This window comes from Taudactylus pleione, unplaced genomic scaffold (assembly GCF_031769625.1).
Source record: "Taudactylus pleione unplaced genomic scaffold, aTauple2 ptg000025l, whole genome shotgun sequence".
Classification (NCBI taxonomy): domain Eukaryota; kingdom Metazoa; phylum Chordata; class Amphibia; order Anura; family Myobatrachidae; genus Taudactylus; species Taudactylus pleione.
In genome coordinates this window covers 1,127,589-1,148,290 of record NW_028284427.1, presented here as the reverse complement: position 1 = coordinate 1,148,290, position 20,702 = coordinate 1,127,589, and the positions used below count along the sequence as shown (strand labels likewise).

Here is a 20,702-nt window from a genome sequence, read left to right as displayed (position 1 = left end):
AGGACAGATCAGTCTCAGCGCAGCATCTAGAGTCCTCCGTGTAATGGTCGTCAGCACACTTCAGAGAAGCACTGGGGCCTACTGGGAGGAAGGAGCAGGACTCCGGAGCTAGGCTACGCCCCCCCCCCAGCTATGGTGCTCACTTCAATGTAGAAAGCGCGCTGTTAAATCGGAGCCACTGCTGCTATAAAAGCTTGAAGCTGTTTAACCTGACTACCTCGCTAATCGAGGTAGTCAGTGCATACTTACAGACTGCCTGGCTGCTGGTCAGACTAAGAGGGAACCTCTCTGCACACAGCAGCATGCAGTACCCCAGAGACAGTGGTCTCTTTTGTAGTCAGAGACCCCAGGCAAACTGCAAGCAGTTGCGAGTGGGTCTCTCTCGGCAGCTTCCAACGGAACAGACAGGCAGTGGCAGATGCTGCCTGTCATTCCTCAGCTTGTCAGCTTCAGCGCAGCATCATTATTATAAAGTTCTAAAAACCCGTTGGAGAATGTGGTAACACTACCAGCTCCTCTCGGGCACAATCTAAGACTGGGCTTGTAGGGGGGTATAAAGGGGAGAGGAGCTAGTCACTTCTAAAATGTAAAGTGCCAGCTCCCACTTAGCACAGTCTATACCCCACGGTCATGAAGCCTCCAGTGTTCCCTAGTGGATGAAGGACAAAACCCCAAACCCTTTGACTTTGCTTAATAATGCAGTTCTAAACTATTATCCAATGTTAGTTTACCTTTTTGGGGTACAGACACATTTCCCTATTTTCATGCGCACTTTGCCTAATTTTTTTTTTGTGGAATGCCGCACCGTGTACTTTGTAATAGGATTGCCCCAAAACCCGCATACGCGATAGCAGAGAAAAGTAATACATTCGGGCGAAGGGTGTGAAAAGTTCACACATGCAAAAACAATGTTTTCACAGTTAATTGAATACGGCCTTTTGTGCGTCTTTGTGGCAGCCAGGCCAGGCGGCCAATGTCTTTACCTGTGAGAGAGAGAGGACTAAAGACAGACTGTGTTACGTTTGCAGACTAGTTGCCCTGTTAGTCAGGGTTCAAGCAACAAGTGCCCTGAATGGGTGCTAGGTTTTTGTTATTTTGTTCTAGAATGCTGACAGTAAAGCTCCATTGTGTTTGTTTTAACTGCAAAGCTGTGTGTGGACCCTTATTTAAGCACCTTGACACTGCACCACTAACCATTCACTAATCTAATTATCCAATTACCCCATGTTATCACAATATATATCTATATAGAATATATATATCTATATAGAAATAGAAACGGTTTAACAAAATAACTGACTAGTATAACTGAATATAAATAGGCTAGGGAAATCTTACCCAAAGATCCAGAAGAAACTCTCTGAGAGGACGACCTGAAACCAGGCACTTTAGAGCCATCTAAAGAATGATGATTCTCTATATGTCCAAGCATGGCATTATCAAGGTAAGTAGATTGCTCGCTGAAAGATGGCTCAGTTGTTCGTGGAGACAATTGACATCCTCCCCAACTTTGACCGCATGATACCTGACTGTCAAGGAGACTAGAAAAGTGATTGAATAATGCAGGTCCAAGTGATGAAGGCAACGGCTTACTTGCCAAATTAAACTGCATTTGTGAATTGGACATGGGAGATGGTGGTAATGTAAAGGATTTATTTGATTGTTGTAGTAAATCCTGATTACTACTTGATTCTGGATCTGTAACAAAAAAAGATTGTGCATCTTGCTGAATTGGTTTTGTAGGAATCATTGAGTATAGTGAGCCTTTATACTGCATTCTATGCAACACATCTGGTTCTGTAGCAGCTGTCCGTGGGACTCTGCAATTATGTAAAGGTTCCGAAGCCTTATGTCTATTAGAACTTGTAGACACTAAATTATTCATAAAAGCAGCACCTATTGGTTTATTTCTTTCTGAAATACTACCTGACAATATTTCATCCTTTAAATTTTGCTGGGCTGACTGATTTAATGAATTCTGATTTGCTATTTGGTCACTTGAGCATGAGGGATTGTCAACTCCATTTATGCCAGATGAAGAATACATTTCAGCCGTCTGATCTATTGTAGTTGGATTTCCCTGTGAAGGTGAAAAAGCATCATTTTTAGTTGAAAAGTGTTCTGGCTGTGCATCATTAGAAATTGCACTGGAGATTGATCCATTATTTATGGTCGTAGAAAACATTGACGGAATAGTAGCACCCACACTTATTGCAGTAGAGGTCCCAGATGTACCAGTGCTGGTTCTATAGTTGCAAGGAAATAGCTGCTTTCTGGCAGATGAAGGACTGTTAGTCATGCTCAATTGTTGAGATACTACGGTTACTGGAGAGGCAGAGACTTGGCTGCCCAAATTGGGATTGTTACTACCAATCTGAGTAATGTGCCCCATTTGATGGGATGAACGGCCACTGTTGTGTTTTGGAGAATTATTTGCACTACTTGGACTAGCTGATCTTACAGGGAATGGGCCCCATGTGCTTGAGCTGGAGTTGAATGTTCCTCCAAATTGTGTCATAGGTAAGCGAGGATGTCTGATTTGCTGCATTGTTTGAGCAGCTAAGAGGGCAAAATGTGGATGAGTATAAGGTAAAGGAAGTGTCCCAGGGAAAGGAGGGTGTACAGTTGCTTGCATACTTTTATTTGGCCGGCTAGATGCCTGGAAAGCTGGCAAAACTGTTGTCTGTGATGTTGTTACGGTAGAAGTTCCAAAAGTAAATGCAGTTCTGTTGGAAGACATCATGCCTGCCCCAGATGATGAATTTGTAACGGACTTCGGACTACGAATGTGCGTCTTTGGAATTAGGTCTTCAAGTTCTTTTGCAGGATCCTGTATCAGGGCATTAATTAGCTGTACTGCATATCTTGTGGACTCCGTTCCTCCCCTGCCAGGAAAACACACACACATATAAATAAACTGATGGATGCCAACTGTAGATGAGAACAATAGGTGTATTGAGGATATACTGAATTACAGAACCAACAGTCCATGTATACCCAAAAAAGTAATTAAAATCATTATGCAATTCAAACATTAGCAAATGAGTCCACAAATAAATATCGATCGCTCCTAATAAAATGTAATCACCATAACTCTCTAATTGTCAAGCAGCTTCAATAAGTGTTTCTTTCCTGAGTGCCGCTAACCACATTGATTGTTTGCTTCGTCTGGTGTAGGGCAACAGGGATACTTTTCTGCCTTTATTGCAGCGAGTTTCAGAGCCTTCAGTGTATTTTATAATATATGTATTATAGAACTACGTCAAATACCATTTACTTCAGTGACTTTTTATGTTAAATGTCAATTCAGTCTAGGCATATGCAACAAATGGGAAAAAATATAGATGAAAGTAAAAAAATAAAAAACAGGGCTTCATTTTGCTCCTTAATATTTGATTTTCATGTGTATTATATATGCCATACATTTTCCTCTTTAAATACCTTATAGTAATCATTCTCTCTCCATTCTTATCTTTTTGCTTATCAACGTCGATATGGGCACCAGTAACATCTTGAATAGCAGTAACATTACAGCCACCTCTCCCCATTATTCGAGACACTACAGACGCGGGAACTGACAATTTCTTGGATCTGCAAAAAAAAAAAAAAAAGAGACACTTACTGCTTGAATTAACATCCTCTAAAAAGAACACACCAGTTTTATCTATAAACATATCCATACTTAGAAAAGATTAAGCTTTTTTCTATACATGTCCACTGACCTTCTAACTACTTCTTTCCATCCTTCTTCCCGCTTCTGTCCTCTTTTAGGACTACTCACATTCAGCTTCATATTTGGTAGTGTAAGAGGAATAGTTTTACAATTGGTTGGTGCGCTGTGATCATTTTCAAGCCTGTATGTAAAAAATAAACATTTATAGGGACAGCCGATCACTGCAGCACACACTTTACATATATTATATATATATATATTTATATATATATACATACACACACACACACATATATATATATATATATATATATATATATATATATGGAGTATAGTGTCCGCACCCTAAGGTCATGTTCTATCACTGAAGGTTGTGATTATAATCTTTGTGGGTGGTGATTGTAATGGACCTAGTTCTCTCGTATTAATGAGATATATGGGTTATGTCGCTGAAGTCCTGGTGTGATCCACCTAAAACAAACTGTAGGGTGGGTGTTCTTACAAAACAGTCTTAGCAATCAGACACTGGTTTGCAAAAACTTTTGGCAGTTAAATTCATCTGTGTCTCAATGAGTAAGTGGAGTTCAAAAAGTCACTGGTAAGTAGTATCATAGTTGTGGAAAAGAACAAGAAGCCTGAAAGTGAGGATTAATTAACATATTACCAACTGAAAATAGATTGCAGTGTAGTCGCACTATATAAAAAGCAGCTCTATGAACGATAAAATCTGATTAAAATGATGAGTGCTACTAATTGTTAAAATTAAATAATGAAAGATGTAAATTGAACATATGTGAAAATATGAGAGTATTGTAATAAGCACCAAGATGGTATGAGAAAATGAGGAAAAAAATAAATAAAATAAAAAGAGATTTCCTATTTTAATCCAATCAGTGCATTTGATTTGCACACCTGGAAAGCCTGAGACACTTTCCACTCTGACTAGCACCCTTACTACATTGGTTTAGAGCATGGAGTCTGGCATAGTAATATGCACACCAGTCAAAGGCACAATATAGAACGCCGACAGTCAGGAACAGCTGCCACCCGCAAGCCGTGCAAGCGGTATCACCAGCGGCCAGCAGCAGGTAGCGGTGCGGAAAAGGAACGCCAACTTCCATCATCAGCAGGGGTCACATCACCGCCAGGACAACACGGACGGGACTGAGCTGCCACTTCTTTCTCAGGATAGAGGTAGGGAGAGTTAGTGTGTGGTCCTCTGCATCATGTTTTACAACATCTTAACAGATCTCCACTGAATTTATCTCAAAAGAGCTATAAACAAAGTTTTTGTATGTCAATTTTGTTTGATTTTTCTCTTTTTTTTCTCTCCTTTTCTCATACCATCTTGGTGCTTATTACAATACTCTCATATTTTCACATATGTTTACATCTTACATTATTTAATTTTAACAATTAGTAGCGCTCTCATCATTTTAAACATATTACCAACGTTAAGAAGGGCTTTGTTGGACACAGTGTATCAGATCATTTTAGAATAAGAAACAATGGCAAACCAGATGTTCTAAAATTTACTGTATTAGAACAAGTAGAACCAAACTGGAGGGGGGGGGGATCACTCGAATAGAATCAATAAAGTAGAAAGTCGATGGATCTTCGAGATGAAGACCCTACAACCAGAAGATCTAAACATAGATCCTTAAAGATCAAACCGGTATAGAAAGGAGGAGCAAGCCCCCAAAAACTGACATGAAAAATTTGAACAAGAAAAATTTGATTAAGAACTCTAGTACAGAATATGAACCCCACTGGGACAATCTTAAGATTTGATATTTGGATGCGCATATTGAAGGGGGACATAATATACCCAATTCTAAATAATGAACGTTAGCATTAGTATTTTTGATAATCCACCCATGAATGCACAATAAATCGTGCAAATTATATTCCACTAAAGCGCATTCCAAGACATTCTATGCCACATACCGCATAGCAACCCATATTGTCCCTCTTTATATTTAACCTTGCATGCAAACACAGTCCTCTATAAAAACAGATTAAATTTATTTATCTCTTCATTTATTTTTTATTTACTTTTCTCACCCACACCTCTATAAGTGAAATGTGGAAATAAATATAGAAGAACATTCTGACACTACCATACAAAATAGTTGTAATAATAATTAGTATACCCCCTCTATCAAATTAGGATTTGAGAACCAGACATGATCCCTTTTAGTAAAACCACTCCTCATTAATAACCCCATAAGTAAAATAACTATCAGCATCCATATGGAATGAACAAGACTAACCCCCATAATAATATTCACTTTACATGTGTGTTCTATGTAAAAATAACTACTTAGTAATTAAAAAGGGCTCCTGTTTCCCATCAAGGAAACAAAAATCACAAAATAACGCAGCATATTAGGACCACACAGGGTTACAAGCAATACAGTGAATCACACCCAAAATGGCCGCCCACATAGTGGAGACAATATCCATGCAGCTATACCCCCAACTGCTATGAAAAAACCACCACCGCAATTGATCACACTGACGTATTGCTATGGGCAAACATGTCCGCACTTAGCCCACAGAGCATGCGCGTGAGTTCAGCACCACAGGAAGATGGAGCACACTCTAGCGAATGACGCAGAGTGCTCAGACAGACCGCAAAACCGGAAGTAACGGGACCCGGACCTAATGCACAAGGTATTTAAACCCCAGGACTTTGGTCACCACTTCACCTACCCTGGGAAAAGTCCCAATATGGGATGAAACGCATTGGGAGACACTGGAACACTACTTTGGAACATTGTTCTTGAAATTTATATAGATTTTATTTAACCTGACTAAGATGTCTGTTTTATAGCAAGTTTAAAGTGTATACCCTTATTTTGATACCCTCTGTTTACCACATTGAGCTGCAGACAGGCATGTTACAGAATAATAAGAACTTACCTTTGTTAACTCTCTTACTTTAAAGTCCATAGGGTCCACCACGCTGTTAAAAACTTTGCTCCCAGGATGCACTGGGACCATCTTCCTCTATACCCCGCCGCCGAGCCACCTCAGTTCGTAAGTAGCCAAAAGGTCGGAGGAGGAAAAAAAGAGAGAAGGAAGACTGGAACACTCACAGAGAAGGAGACTGAAAACAGGTGACCAGTACGAGAGCCCATATGAAGCCAGGTGTGTCAGGGTGGGTGCCCTGTGGACCCTGTGGACTTCGAAGAAAGAGTTAAAAGGTAAATTCTTACCATAACACCCATTTTCTTCTTCAGGGTCCAAAGGGCAGCGCCCAAAGCTGGAAGTGTTGCTGCAGTATAGCAAACTGCAGATAACGCTGGTGGGAAGGCATTATGGCGACATGTAGGTATGCATCCTGAACGTCCAGTGATACCATGTAATCCCCAGGTTCCATAGCCAGTATGATTCATCGTAAAGTTTCCATCCTGAATCTGGGCACCCTGAGGAACTTGTTTAGAAATTTTAGGTTGAGGTTAGGCCGATGAGACCCATTCGGCTTTTGAACCAGAAACAGAGTAGAATAGTAACCAGTCACTGAGACAGTGGAACTGTTACAATGACGCCTGCTTTCAGCAAGGACTCTATGGCCTCCTGGATCTGCAAGGCCTTGTTCTTGTCCAGCGGAGGGCTTGTTCAGAAAAACTGGTGGGGAGGCCTTCGACGGAATGAGACACCACTTCTTTTACCCAAGCATCCTAGGTGGTGTGACACCAGCGCTGGGCGAACTGAAGAAGTTGGCCTCCCACTCTGGGATCCCCCAGATAGAGGACCGTCCCGTCAGGCTGAAGGCTTATCCTTCGACTTGGAAATAGGGCGTCTGGCGCTCTAGGCCTGTTTCTTAGGCTTAGAGGTCGATTTGGCCGCTAATTGTCTAGGAAAAGACTGTCCTTTGGGATTTCCTTGAGAACGAAAGGACCAAAAGGAAGAGGTTCTAGCCTTTGAAGGCGCAGACGCCGACAGCAGAAAAGGAGACTTAGATTTTGCCAGTGTGTCTACAATTTTGTCAAGGTCTGGGCCAAACAATATCTCCCCATTAAATGGCAAGGCCTCCAGGCCCTTTTTGGAATCAGCGTCTGAGACTCTGGAGGTCAGTAGACTGGCATCCAAAGCAGCCTCACATCCATAAGCAGCCACATCCCTTATGTGGCCCACTAAAGACCTTTGAGCCTCAGGAGCCTCCTCGGGAAATGTGTCCTCCAGGACATTCACCCAGCTCTTGGCCACCCATGAAATTGCCATGGACGGATGGGCCATGGCTCCCTAGAGAGAGTAAATCAATTTTAGGCACGTCTCCACCTTCCTATCTGTAGAATCTTTCAGGGAAGAAATGAAAGGCATTGGCAGCGTAGCACTTTTAATCAGATGAGTAACATGAGAATCTACTGCAGGTGGTTATTCCCACTTCTTGAAGTGACCTTCAGGGAATGGATAGCATGAGGCCAAACGCTTTTGCAATTGATACCTCTTACCAGGCCTCAGCCATGTGGTCTACCAGCTGGTCAGAGAGGGAAAACTGCTGAAGCCACCTTTGGATTTTGGTGGCAGGAATGTCATCCTCAATATCTAGTAGATTGGACCGCCCGTAGAAATGCTGGAATATTAAAATATTTGATTTAGGTTTCACCTCCTGTTATGGGGAATCAGAATCAGATGCCTCAGCCACTTCCCCATCATCCGATCACACATATGTGTCCTGCGTAGACTGGGATGACAACACAGGGCGTTAAGATGCCTTCTGAGGTCTTTCATTCCTTAACATGGTCTGAAATGCCGTAGACAATGCTGCCAAACTCTGAACTAGATAAAACATCCAGCCATGGTGGTTGTACAGCTTGCCTAAGACCCTGGAAGGGAATGACAGACTTTCGTTGTACCGGAGGGAATTGCATATAGTGCAGAAACCCTTGGTAGGGAGTGAGTCTGTGGCACAGGAGTAGACTGCAACGACTGCGGAATACCCTGAGAGGGAAGGAAGGCTTGTTGGGGTAACCCCATATAGGGTAATACGGCTGGGACAGCCAGGCGATCCGCAATGGAGGCCAGTACCTGAGAAAAAAAAAAAAAAAACGCCGAAGGGGATTCCTGTCCCGTTGTTGGGGGGTTTGAGGGGCCAGGCAACTGATAGCACCTCACACACAACCCATCCTGAGATAAATCCTCCTTTCCCATTCCTGCAGCACAGAGCCTGCAGGAGAGCAGAGTGGGTGAAGCAGTGCGCTCGACCTCCTCGGCGGACATGTCTGACAAAAAATATATATATATATATATATATATATATATATATATATGAAAGAAAACATAGAAAGGGGGCGCCACATCGTGCTTAAATGTATAACAATATTTTATTGCAATCTTTAAAAATGACAATGCTCGTACCAGAACAAGCGGTCAGAGCCACTGCTAGCGTAAACAGCACAATAATAAGCAGAGGCAGTCACCCGGACTATAACCTGGACGTCTCCTAGGAATTCTCTGGGAACTGGTTCCTCTGCACAATCCAAAACGCCAAGCCATGCCACTACATGTTTCGTCATAAGACTTCATCAGGAGGCTGGCTGGCGTTTCTACAGTCATCCTTTAAATAGCATCAATGCTCTCACATCTCTAAATTCATCACAACACTTAATGATTCACAGCTGTAGCTTGTTACAATTAATACTTTCACTCTGCTCAAATGGCAACATACAAATAGAAAATGTCTCATAGAAAATGTCTCATAGAAAACACTGCTATATTAAACAAGCATTTATACATCTGGATCTCAGAATAATAATACATACAGTGTTAATGTATTACATAAAATGTGAAAAACAACATTGATACACCTCAGATACAAATGCATATCAGTTGCAATCCTGCAAGAAAAAATACATTTTAAAAAATATAATTAAAAACACATGCACATAAGTTAGAAAAATGCTAAACCTGTAACACTATGACAGCCATCAAAAGTACAGTAAAAGTACATAAAAAAACATATATATATAAAAAAAAGGAATGTAAGGACACAGGATGGATGAAAATCACCTGTATAATCTATTTTTTCAAAAAGGGGGTGATCTCAAATCCCTAATTTAAACCACACGGGGACAGAGTATTTAAGGTGATAATCCAAAACGTTTCCCGTTGTGTCAATACATTCTCCCGATCTCCACCTCTTTTATCCACCTTGATATGGTCTATCCCCATAAATTTTAAAGTTGAGGGCCTACTATGCTGACATTTTTTTAAATGTCTTGGTAAACTATGATTATCTACCTTATTTTTAATATTTCGCAGATGCTCGAGAATTCTTATTTTCAAAGGCCTTTTGGTCTTGCCAATATATAGCTTTCCACACCCGCACACTATTAGATAGACTACAAACACGGTGTTACAATTTATGAATCCCTTCACTTTAAACTCTTTACCCCCTCCATCATGAAATAATGTTTTCTTATTAAGCCCATGTGGACATACCTTACATTTACCACAGATATAAAAACCATTACTAAGATCTAAAAACGAAGGAGTCCTATTTTCCTCCTTTAATGCAGGTAATATACTAGGCGTTAAATAAGATTTTAGGTTTCTTGCCCTTTTAAAAATTACTTCTGGTTTCTCCGGTAAGAATGGAGATAGAATTAGATCCATCTTAATAATATGCCAATATTTACCAAGCACATGTTGGATTTCATTATAAGAATTATTAAACTGCGTGATAAAAGCACACTTCATATGCTCTGATTCCTTTTGTTTACTCAAATCTTCTTTTTGGTATAGAATTAAATTATTTCTATCTAGCAGCCTTGCTCTTGATATGGCTGCATTAATGAGAGAACCAGAATAGCCCTTTTCCAAAAACCTTGTTCTGTATACTTCACAAAGCTCATCATATTTTTCCAGGGTACTACAATTGCGTCTCAGTCTGACTAATTGCGAGAAGGGCAAGTTCATTTTCCATTTGGTGTGATGACAACTCCGGGAATCTAAATAGCTGTTACTATCAACTTTCTTAAAGAAAGTATAAGTTTCAACTTTTTTATTCTTACAATTTTCTGTACTGAGTGTTAGATATAAAAACTCAATCTTTTTTTCTTGGAAATTGGAAGTGAAACTCAGATTATATTCATTGGTATTCAGATATTCAATAAACTCTTCAAATTCACACTTAGTACCCCGCCACACCACTATATCATCGATATATCGCTTAAAAAATACGTTGTATTCACTGAAAGGGTTATTTGACAACACATATTTACTCTCCCAATCTCCCATATACAAATTCGCCACACTTGGTGCGCAAATTGTCCCCATAGCACAGCCACGTTTGGATGTAAAACTCATTCAAGAAAATAAAATAATTGTGTTTTAACACAAAATTTAAACATTCACATAAAAATATGATTTTAAATTTATCTACTGCAGGACCAATCGTTTTTCTATAGTTTCTATTCCTTTTTGATGTGGAATCGATGTATAAAGTGTTTGAACATCGATTGTTCCCCACGAATAGCTTTAATCCCATTGCAAATCTTTTAAAAGTTGCAGAACATGTGTGGAGTCTTTGATATATGTTTCTAGCAAGAATACATAAGGTTTTAAAAATAATATCTACATATTCAGATACTCGTGCTGTAAGGGAATCAATGCCTGATACAATCGGGCGGCAAGGAGGCATATCCCGATTTTTATGTATCTTTGGCAGATAGTAGATGGTTGCTAATCGTGGATATTCATTATACATATATCGATGTTACTCATCTGTAATCACATCTAAACTTTTACCTTTATCTAGCAGAACTTTCAGCTCAGCAAGATACTCTATTGTCGGATCACTTTTTATTTTCATATAAGATGCTCCATCTCCGAATATTCTAAACATTTCTTTCTCATAATCTCCACGATCTAGCAACACAATTCCCCCCCCCCCTCATCTGCTTGCTTTATTACAAGATTTTTATTTTCCCTCAAATTCTTTAAAGATTTATTTTCTGCTGCAGTTAAATTCTTTGAACTTGTTGGCAATTTCATATCAATTTTTTCAAAGTCTTTCTTGACTAGATGCGTAAACATGTCAATAAATGAACTTCTAGATTCCACAGGATAAAAGGTAGATCTTTCCCTTAATCCTGAAGCTGACTCTTTTTTTGTTTGTTCATAATTTCTTAAAGGAGCCATGGATTTATTATTCTGTCTAATAAAATGTCTTTTTAAAGTCATCTTTCTTACATACAAACTAAGATCCAACATAAGGTTAAATCTATTTACCCCTACTGTTGGGGCAAAAGACAATCCCTTTTGTAAAAGACTTTCATCAACAACAGATAGAGAAACTTTAGATAAATTGAATATACCACAATTTTCATTATCTTTTATTAATTCTGACCCTGAAGCATTGTTCTCTTTCTGTAAGGTGCCTTTTCTACCTCTTTTCCCTCTTCTTCTCTATCTTTTTCTGAACCCCACAGGGGAGAAAAACCTGTGATTGTGTTCCATTTGTGGGTGTTTGGGAAATGGCCCTAAAAAATGTTTTCTATTATTTCGGGGGGTCTGGGGGAAATCATTTTCTTTTACGGATTCCAGATTAAGTGCAGGTGAGAAATTCGGTTTTATAGTTACTTTATTTCTCCATGTCTTATTCACCTGTTGCCATTGTGGGACATGTTGTTCCACACACTCTCATTTCTAGTTCTCATATCAGGTTGTTTTAATTTCCAGGGTGGGGCTGTTTGTTGCTTCCACTGAGGATTAACGTGTCTTGTTTCTTGTTTAAATCTAGACCAGTTTCTCACATTATCTAACAGGTAATCATTTTTATCCCTCTTAAATTTATGAGTTTTTCTCTCTATAATATCCTGTTCAATTTTCTCAACCTTTGACGCCATATGCTTGGAAAATTCTAAAAATTCTTTTGTATCTTTTTGTGACTCAACTTCATTTTCTAATACTGACATTTCTTTTTCCAATTCATTTAATACTTTTTTTCAAATATAATTAATCTCATTAGATCAAAAGAACACTCATCTAAGATGCGGTTCCATTCCTTCACAAATTTGTCATTAGAGGCTCCAAAAGTGGGATTCTTTAGTATTCTTAAACCTCTAGGTACACGACCACATTTAATGTAGTTCTCTAAACCCACTATATCCCACCAAGTTTTCATCTCCTTAATGGTTAAATGATCTATTTTGCCAAATAGGTCATCAGATACACACATTTCTTTAGTTTGCGATTCACATAGCAGTGCATCATTATTGAAAATTTTTAAACATTGCTGTGTTCTATTCGTGGGGAACAATAGATGTTCAAACACTTTATACATCGATTCCACATCAAAAAGTAATAGAAACTATAGAAAAACGATTGGTCCTGCAGTAGATAAATTTAAAATCTTATTTTTATGTGAATGTTTAAATTTTGTGTTAAAACACAATTATTTTACTTTCTTGAATGAGTTGTACATCCAAACATGTGGCTGTGCTATGGGGACAATTTGCGCACAGAGTGTGGCGAATTTGTATATGGGAGATTGGGAGAGTAAATATGTGTTGTCAAATAACCCTTTCAGTGAATACATCGTATTTTTTAAGCGATATATCGATATCATAGTGGTGTGGCGGGGTACTAAGTGTGAATTTGAAGAGTTTATTGAATATCTGAATACCAATGAATATAATCTGAGTTTCACTTCCAACTTCCAAGAAAAAAAGATTGAGTTTTTAGATCTAACACTCAGTACAGAAAATTGTAAGAATAAAAAAGTTGAAACTTATACTTTCTTTAAGAAAGTTGATAGTAACAGCTATTTAGATTCCCGGAGTTGTCATCACACCAAATGGAAAATGAACTTGCCCTTCTCGCAATTAGTCAGACTGAGACGCAATTGTAGTACCCTGGAAAAATATGATGAGCTTTGTGAAGTATACAGAACAAGGTTTTTGGAAAAGGGCTATTCTGGTTCTCTCATTAATGCAGCCATATCAAGAGCAAGGCTGCTAGATAGAAATAATTTAATTCTATACCAAAAAGAAGAATTGAGTAAACAAAAGGAATCAGAGCATATGAAGTGTGCTTTTATCACGCAGTTTAATAATTCTCACAATGAAATCCAACATGTGCTTGGTAAATATTGGCATATTATTAAGATGGATCCAATTCTATCTCCATTCTTACCGGAGAAACCAGAAGTAATTTTTTAAAAGGGCAAGAAACCTAAAATCTTATTTAACGCCTAGTATATTACCTGCATTAAAGGAGGAAAATAGGACTCCTTCGTTTTTAGATCTTAGTAATGGTTTTTATATCTGTGGTAAATGTAAGGTATGTCCACATGGGCTTAATAAGAAAACATTATTTCATGATGGAGGGGGTAAAGAGTTTAAAGTGAAGGGATTCATAAATTGTAACACCGTGTTTGTAGTCTATCTAATAGTGTGCGGGTGTGGAAAGCTATATATTGGCAAGACCAAAAGGCCTTTGAAAATAAGAATTCTCGAGCATCTGCGAAATATTAAAAATAAGGTAGATAATCATAGTTTACCAAGACATTTAAAAAAATGTCAGCATAGTAGTCCCGCAACTTAAAAATTTATGGGGATAGACCATATCAAGGTGGATAAAAGAGGTGGAGATCGGGAGAATGTATTGACAACGGGAAACGTTTTGGATTATCACCTTAAATACTCTGTCCCCGTGTGGTTTAAATTAGGGATTTGAGATCACCCCCTTTTTGAAAAAATAGATTATACAGGTGATTTTCATCCATCCTGTGTCCTTACATTCCTTTTTTTTTTTATATATATGTTTTTTTATGTACTTTTACTGTACTTTTGATGGCTGTTATAGTGTTACAGGTTTAGCATTTTTCTAACTTATGTGCATGTGTTTTTAATTATATTTTTTAAAATTTATTTTTTCTTGCAGGATTGCAACTGATATGCATTTGTATCTGAGATGTATCAATGTTGTTTTTCACATTTTATGTAATACATTAACACTGTATGTATTATTATTCTGAGATCCAGATGTATAAATGCTTGTTTAATATAGCAGTGTTTTCTATGAGACATTTTCTATTTGTATGTTGCCATTTGAGCAGAGTGAAAGTATTAATTGTAACAAGCTACAGCTGTGAATCATTAAGTGTTGTGATGAATTTAGAGATGTGAGAGCATTGATGCCATTTAAAGGATGACTGTAGAAACGCCAGCCAGCCTCCTGATGAAGTCTTATGACGAAACATGTAGTGGCATGGCTTGGCGTTTTGGATTGTGCAGAGGAACCAGTTCCCAGAGAAGTCCTTGGAGACGTCCAGGTTACAGACCGGGTGACTGCCTCTGCTTATTATTGTGCTGTTTACGCTAGCAGTGGCTCTGACCGCTTGTTCTGGTACGAGCATTGTCATTTTTAAAGATTGCAATAAAATATTGTTATACTTTTAAGCACGATGTGGCGCCCCCTTTCTATGTTTTCTTTCTAGTGTTGTTCCCGGCTGGATTCGGGGGTTCTTATACTGGGGAAGACGCTGATCCATTTCATATACAGGATCTCTGCTTCACAATCCCACTTTCATATGTGAGGAATTGGTTACAAGACACTGTTCGTGCAATCACTTGTGGGACTCATTCCTTGGACATTGGTATTGTTCCAAACTCTAAATTAAGCGCACTAATTATATATATATATATATATATATATTATACACATACACACACATACATACACACACACACACACACACACAGGGTGACAAAGTATTTGGACAGCCACCGATTGTGCAAGTTGTTGCACTTTAAAAGATGAGAGAGATCTGTAATTTCCATCATAGGTACACTAACTGTGAGAGGCAGAATCAGAACAAAAAAATTCCGAAAATCACACTATGATTTTTAAACAATTTATTTGTATATTCTTGCGGAAAAAAACATATTTGGACACCTACCAACCAGCAAGAATTCTGGCTTTCACAGACCTGTTGCTTCTTCTTTAGGCAGCTCATCTATCCTCCACTTGTTACCTGTATTAATGGCACCTGTTTGAACTGGTTAACTGTATAAAAGACACCTGTCCACATCCTCAAACAGACTGCAACCTCTCCACCATGGCCAAGACCAGAGAGCTGTCTAAGGACACCAGGGACAAAATTGGAGACCTGCACAATGCTGGGATGAGCTATTCGACAATAGGCAAGCAGCTTGGTGAGAAGAGATAAACTGTTGGCGCAATTATTAAAAAATGGAAGAAATACAAGATCACTGACCATCTCCCTTGACCAGGGGCTCCATGCAAGATCTCACCTCGTGGGGTATCAATGATCTTGAGGTGAGGGATCAGCACAGAACTACACGGGGGGACCTGGTCAATGATGACCTCAAGAGAGCTGGGACCACAGTCACAAAGGTTACCATTAGTAACACACAACGTCGTCATGGATTCAAATCCTACAGCGCCCGAAAGGTTCCCCTGCTTAAGCCAGCACATGTCCAGGCCAGTCTAAAATTTGCCCGTGACCATGTGGATGATCCAGAGGAGGATTGGGAGAATGTAATGTGGTCAGATGAGACCAAAATAGAACTTTTTGGTATAAACTCCACATGCCGTGTTTGGAGGGAAAAAGAATGAGGAGTGACATCCCAAAAACACCATACCCACTGTGAAGCATGGGGGTGGAAACATCATGCTTTGGGGATGCTTTTCTGCAAAGGGGACAGGACGACTGACCCGTATTACGGAGAGGATGAATGAGGCCATGTATCGTGACATTTTGGGGAAAAACCTCCTTCCCTCAGTAAGAGCTTTGAAGATGCAACGTGGCTGGGTCTTCCAGCATGACAATGACCCCAAACACAACGCCCGGGCAACTAAGGAGTGGCTCCGTAAGAAGCATTTCAAGGTCCTAGATTGGCCTAGCCAGTCTCCAGACCTCAACCCAATAGAAAATCTGTGGAGGGAGTTGAAAGTCCGTGTTGCCCGGCGACAGCCCCAAAACATGACACATCTAGAGAAGATCTGCATTGAACAGTGGGCCAAAATACCTGCTGCAGTATATGCAAACCTGGTCAAGAACTACAGGAAACGTTTGACCTCTAATTGCCAACCGAGGTTACTTTACAAAGTGTTGAGTTAAAACTTTTTGATTGTTCAAATATTTTTTTACAGAAAGGATATACGAATAAATTGTTTAAAAGTCATACAATGTGATTCCCGGAATTTTTTGTTCTGATTCTGTCTCTCACAGTTGAAGTGTACCTACGATGGAAATTACAGACCTCTCTCATCTTTTAAAGTGCAACAACTTGCACAATCGGTGGTTGTGCAAACACTTTTTTGCCCCAGTGTGTGTGTGTGTGTGTGTAATCTATATATTACATATCCCGCACCAGCAAAATAATTACAATCCCATCATATAGTTTCAATAGCTTATTTTTTGCATGTGACATTAACTCAGTAAATAAAGAAATTAAAATAATTCCTGATTTCTTTCACTCTCTTGTGTAGCTATATTCAAATGTATCAGGTCATTATAAACACTCAGAAAATTGTCACGTTAACACATTGTATCTTTCTGTTTAGTAGCAGTTTACTGATCTTTTTTTGTGTGTAATAGGCTAACTGCCTTTGTGTGTTTCCCACTTGTATTACGGGAATATACCCTATTATATATATGCTGGTGACAGCATTATCCTCATCAGAGGAGATTCTGTTTCAACTGTCTATTGTATTTCACACTTTGTTCTTTCAGTAAATCCTGACAGTGTAATAATCATCCGTCTTAAGAAGGTTACAGCCGTAACACTTCTTAACTCTCTCGAGGGTCAGTTTAATTATGCTCACAACGGGTGTCATATCTGCTCGTTCTGGGTAATTAACGTTTCAAATGTTAAACATGGTTCATGTCTGTGATCGTGACAACATAGCCGACAAGTATAAGGACATTATCCTCACTACCACAGTGCTGCGAGATGGTAAATCTTTATATCATATACCAAGCCATCCCAAAATAGTTTAAGGTGCACCCAGTGGAGATTGTGTAGAAATGCCGACGAGCGTTTCGTTATTGAGAAATCAGGAAGCACAATACTAGACTCACAAAGTATGCAAAATCACTGGTCCAACAATATGGCACCGTGCAGCACACAACTGTATGTGACAGACCTCACAAATACTTGAGTCTATATATGTGAGATTAAAGAACCCCCCAAATACACCTGTTAGGGCTGTAGAAATGGAAAGGGATAGATATAAACTGACAGAATAGGAAAAAAGACAGTTAGCGCTAGCATAAGTCACATACAATGCAGATAGATCTCACCTACCTGACTCCGGCCGGGCACAACTATAACTGAGGTGCCTCTGGGGCAGGGTATAGAGGAGGATGGTTCCAGTGCATCCTGGGAGCAAATCTTTTAACTGCGTGGTGCCCGGGATCCAGCTATACCCCAAGGTCTCCCTGTGGAGCCTATGGACCCTGAAGACGAAAATACAGTGCATCCGGAAAGTGTTCACAACGCTTCACTTTTTCCACTATTTGTTATGTTACAGCCTTATTCCAAAATGGAAATAAATAAATTTTTGTCCTCAAAATTCTACACACAATACCCCATAATGACAACGTGTAAAGTTATTTTTTGCGATTTTTGCAAATTAAAAAAAAAACAAAAAAAAACAAACACAAAACAAGAAATCACATGTACATAAGAATTTACAACCTTTGCTCAATACTTTGTTGATGCACCTTTTGGCAACAATTACAGCCTCAAGTCTTTTTGAATATGCCGCCACAAGCTTTACACATGTATCTTTCGGCAGTTTCGCCCATTTCTCTTTGCAGCACCTCTCAAGCTCCATCAGGTTGGATGGGAAGTGTCGGTGCACAGCCATTTTCAGATCTCTCCAGAGATGTTCAATTGGATTCAAGTCTGGGCTCTGGTCGGGCCACTCAAGAACATTCACAGAGTTGTCTTGAAGCCACTCCTTTTATATTTTGGTTGTGTGCTTGGGTCCTTGTCCTGCTGAAAGATGAACCGTCGCCCCAGTCGGAGGTCAAGAGCGCTCTGGAGTAGGTTTTCATCCAGGATGTCTCTGCATATTGCTGCATTCATCTTTCCCTCTATCCTGAGTAGTCTCCCAGTTCCTGCCGCTGAAAAACATCCCCACAGCATAATGCTGCCACCACCATGCTTCACTGTAGGGATGGAATTGGCCTGATGATGAGTGGTGCCTGGTTTCCTCCAAACATAACATCTGGCATTCACGCCAAAGAGTTTAATCTTTGTCTCTCATGGTCTGAAAGTCCCTCAGGTGCATTTTGGCACACTCCAGGTGGGCTGCCATGTGCTTCTAACTGAGGAGTGGCTTCCGTCTGGCCACTCTACCATACAGCCCTGATTGGTGGATTGCTGCAGAGATGGTTGTCCTTCTGGAAGGTTCTCCTCTCTCCAGAGGAATGCTGTAGCTCTGACAGAGTGTCCATCGGGTTATTGGTCACCTCCCTGACTAGGGCCCGTCTCCCCCGATCGCTCAGTTTACACGGCAGGCCAACTCTAGGAAGAGTCCTGGTGGTTCCGAACTTCTTCTATTTACGGATTGTGGAGGCCACTGTGCTCATTGGAACCTTCAAAGCAGCAGATATTTTTCTGTATCCTTCCCCAGATTTGTGCCTCAAGACAATCCTGTCTCGGAGGTCTACAGACAATTCCTTGGACTTCATGCTTAGTTTGTGCTCTGACATCCACTGTCAAGTGTGGAACCTTGCAAAGACAGGTGTATGCTTTTGAAAATCATGTCCTATCAACTGAATTTACCACAGGAGGACTCCAATTAAGCTGTTTGAACATCTCAAGGATGATCAATGGAAACATGATGCACATGAGCTCAATTTTGAGCTTCATGGCAAAGGGCGTGAATACTTATGTACATGTGATTTCTTAGTGCTTTTTTTTTTTATTTAATTTGCAAAAATATCAAAAAAACTTTTTACATGTTATGATTATGGGATATTGTACGTAGAATTTTGAGGACAAAAATGAATTTATTCCATTTTGGAATAAGGCTTTAACATAAAATGTATAAATAAGTTAAGCATTGTGAATACTTTCCGTATGCACTGTAAATTATACTTTTTACCCTCTCCACGTACATAGTGTATTTTGCATAGGATAAATTGGACCAGAGTGTCCTTTGCCCCCCTTACCCACACGCAACAATCACACAGAGAGAGCACGTCTGGTGAACCAGCAGGACAGCGTTGAGACCCGGGTAAGTCTATACATCTTACCCACTTGTCTGCATATTAGTGTCCACCAGTACCTGATACTCTGGTTTGTTTGTGTGAACTTTGAGGTGGAGTGGCAGTATACCGATGCAGATACCAGTTGGAGAGGGGAGAAGTTTTCCACAACTACGATACTACTTACCAGTGACTTTTTGACCACCACTTACTACAACCCATTCATTGAGACACAGATGAATTTAACGGCCAGAAGTTTTTGCAAAGCAGTGTCTGATTGCTGAGACTGTTTTGTAAGAACATCCACCCCTACAGTTTGTTTTAGGTGAATCACACCAGGACTTAAGCGACATAACCCATACATCTCATTAATACGAGAGAACTAGGTCCATTACAAACACCACCCACAAACATTATAATCACAACCTTAAGTGATAGAACAGGACCTTAGAGCGCTGACACTATATCCCATCCCCTATAATACTAAGGAAGGATACCTTCCCGGTGTGTAGCAGCTAGGGGTACTACATATAACCTTGTAGAGTGAATCTTAATACAAATCTATTCATACAAAATCATAGGTCACACACAGGACAAAGATTCATGTTTAGCTTAACCTTATAGCTAATAAAATATTACCAGACAATAGTAGGTAATTTGTGTGTAAAAAAGTATAAAATTGGACAATTCAAGCCACTGAACATGGTGACGGTCAAGCAAAAATATTCAAGTAATGACATTACATCTGGATTAAGTAAAATGCACAGTAATCCTTTCAATTTGTGTTCATGAGGGCACTTAAATAATTAAGGCTATCAAAAGCTAGAA

At 39.6% G+C, this 20,702-nt stretch overlaps 1 protein-coding gene across 2 annotated transcripts in view; it reads right to left on the bottom strand.

The window, feature by feature from the left end:
- The window catches only part of ANKHD1 (ankyrin repeat and KH domain containing 1), a 396,742-nt gene that overhangs the window by 66,015 nt on the left and 310,025 nt on the right, over nucleotides 1–20,702 (bottom strand). For both annotated transcript variants that reach the window (XM_088451243.1, XM_088451245.1), the window contains exons 27-29: nucleotides 3,723–3,854; nucleotides 3,442–3,591; nucleotides 1,339–2,885 (exon numbers count right to left, since the gene is read on the bottom strand). In XM_088451243.1, the coding sequence (XP_088307369.1) occupies nucleotides 1,339–2,885; nucleotides 3,442–3,591; nucleotides 3,723–3,854 (1,829 nt within the window). The remainder of the gene's footprint in view (nucleotides 1–1,338; nucleotides 2,886–3,441; nucleotides 3,592–3,722; nucleotides 3,855–20,702) is intronic.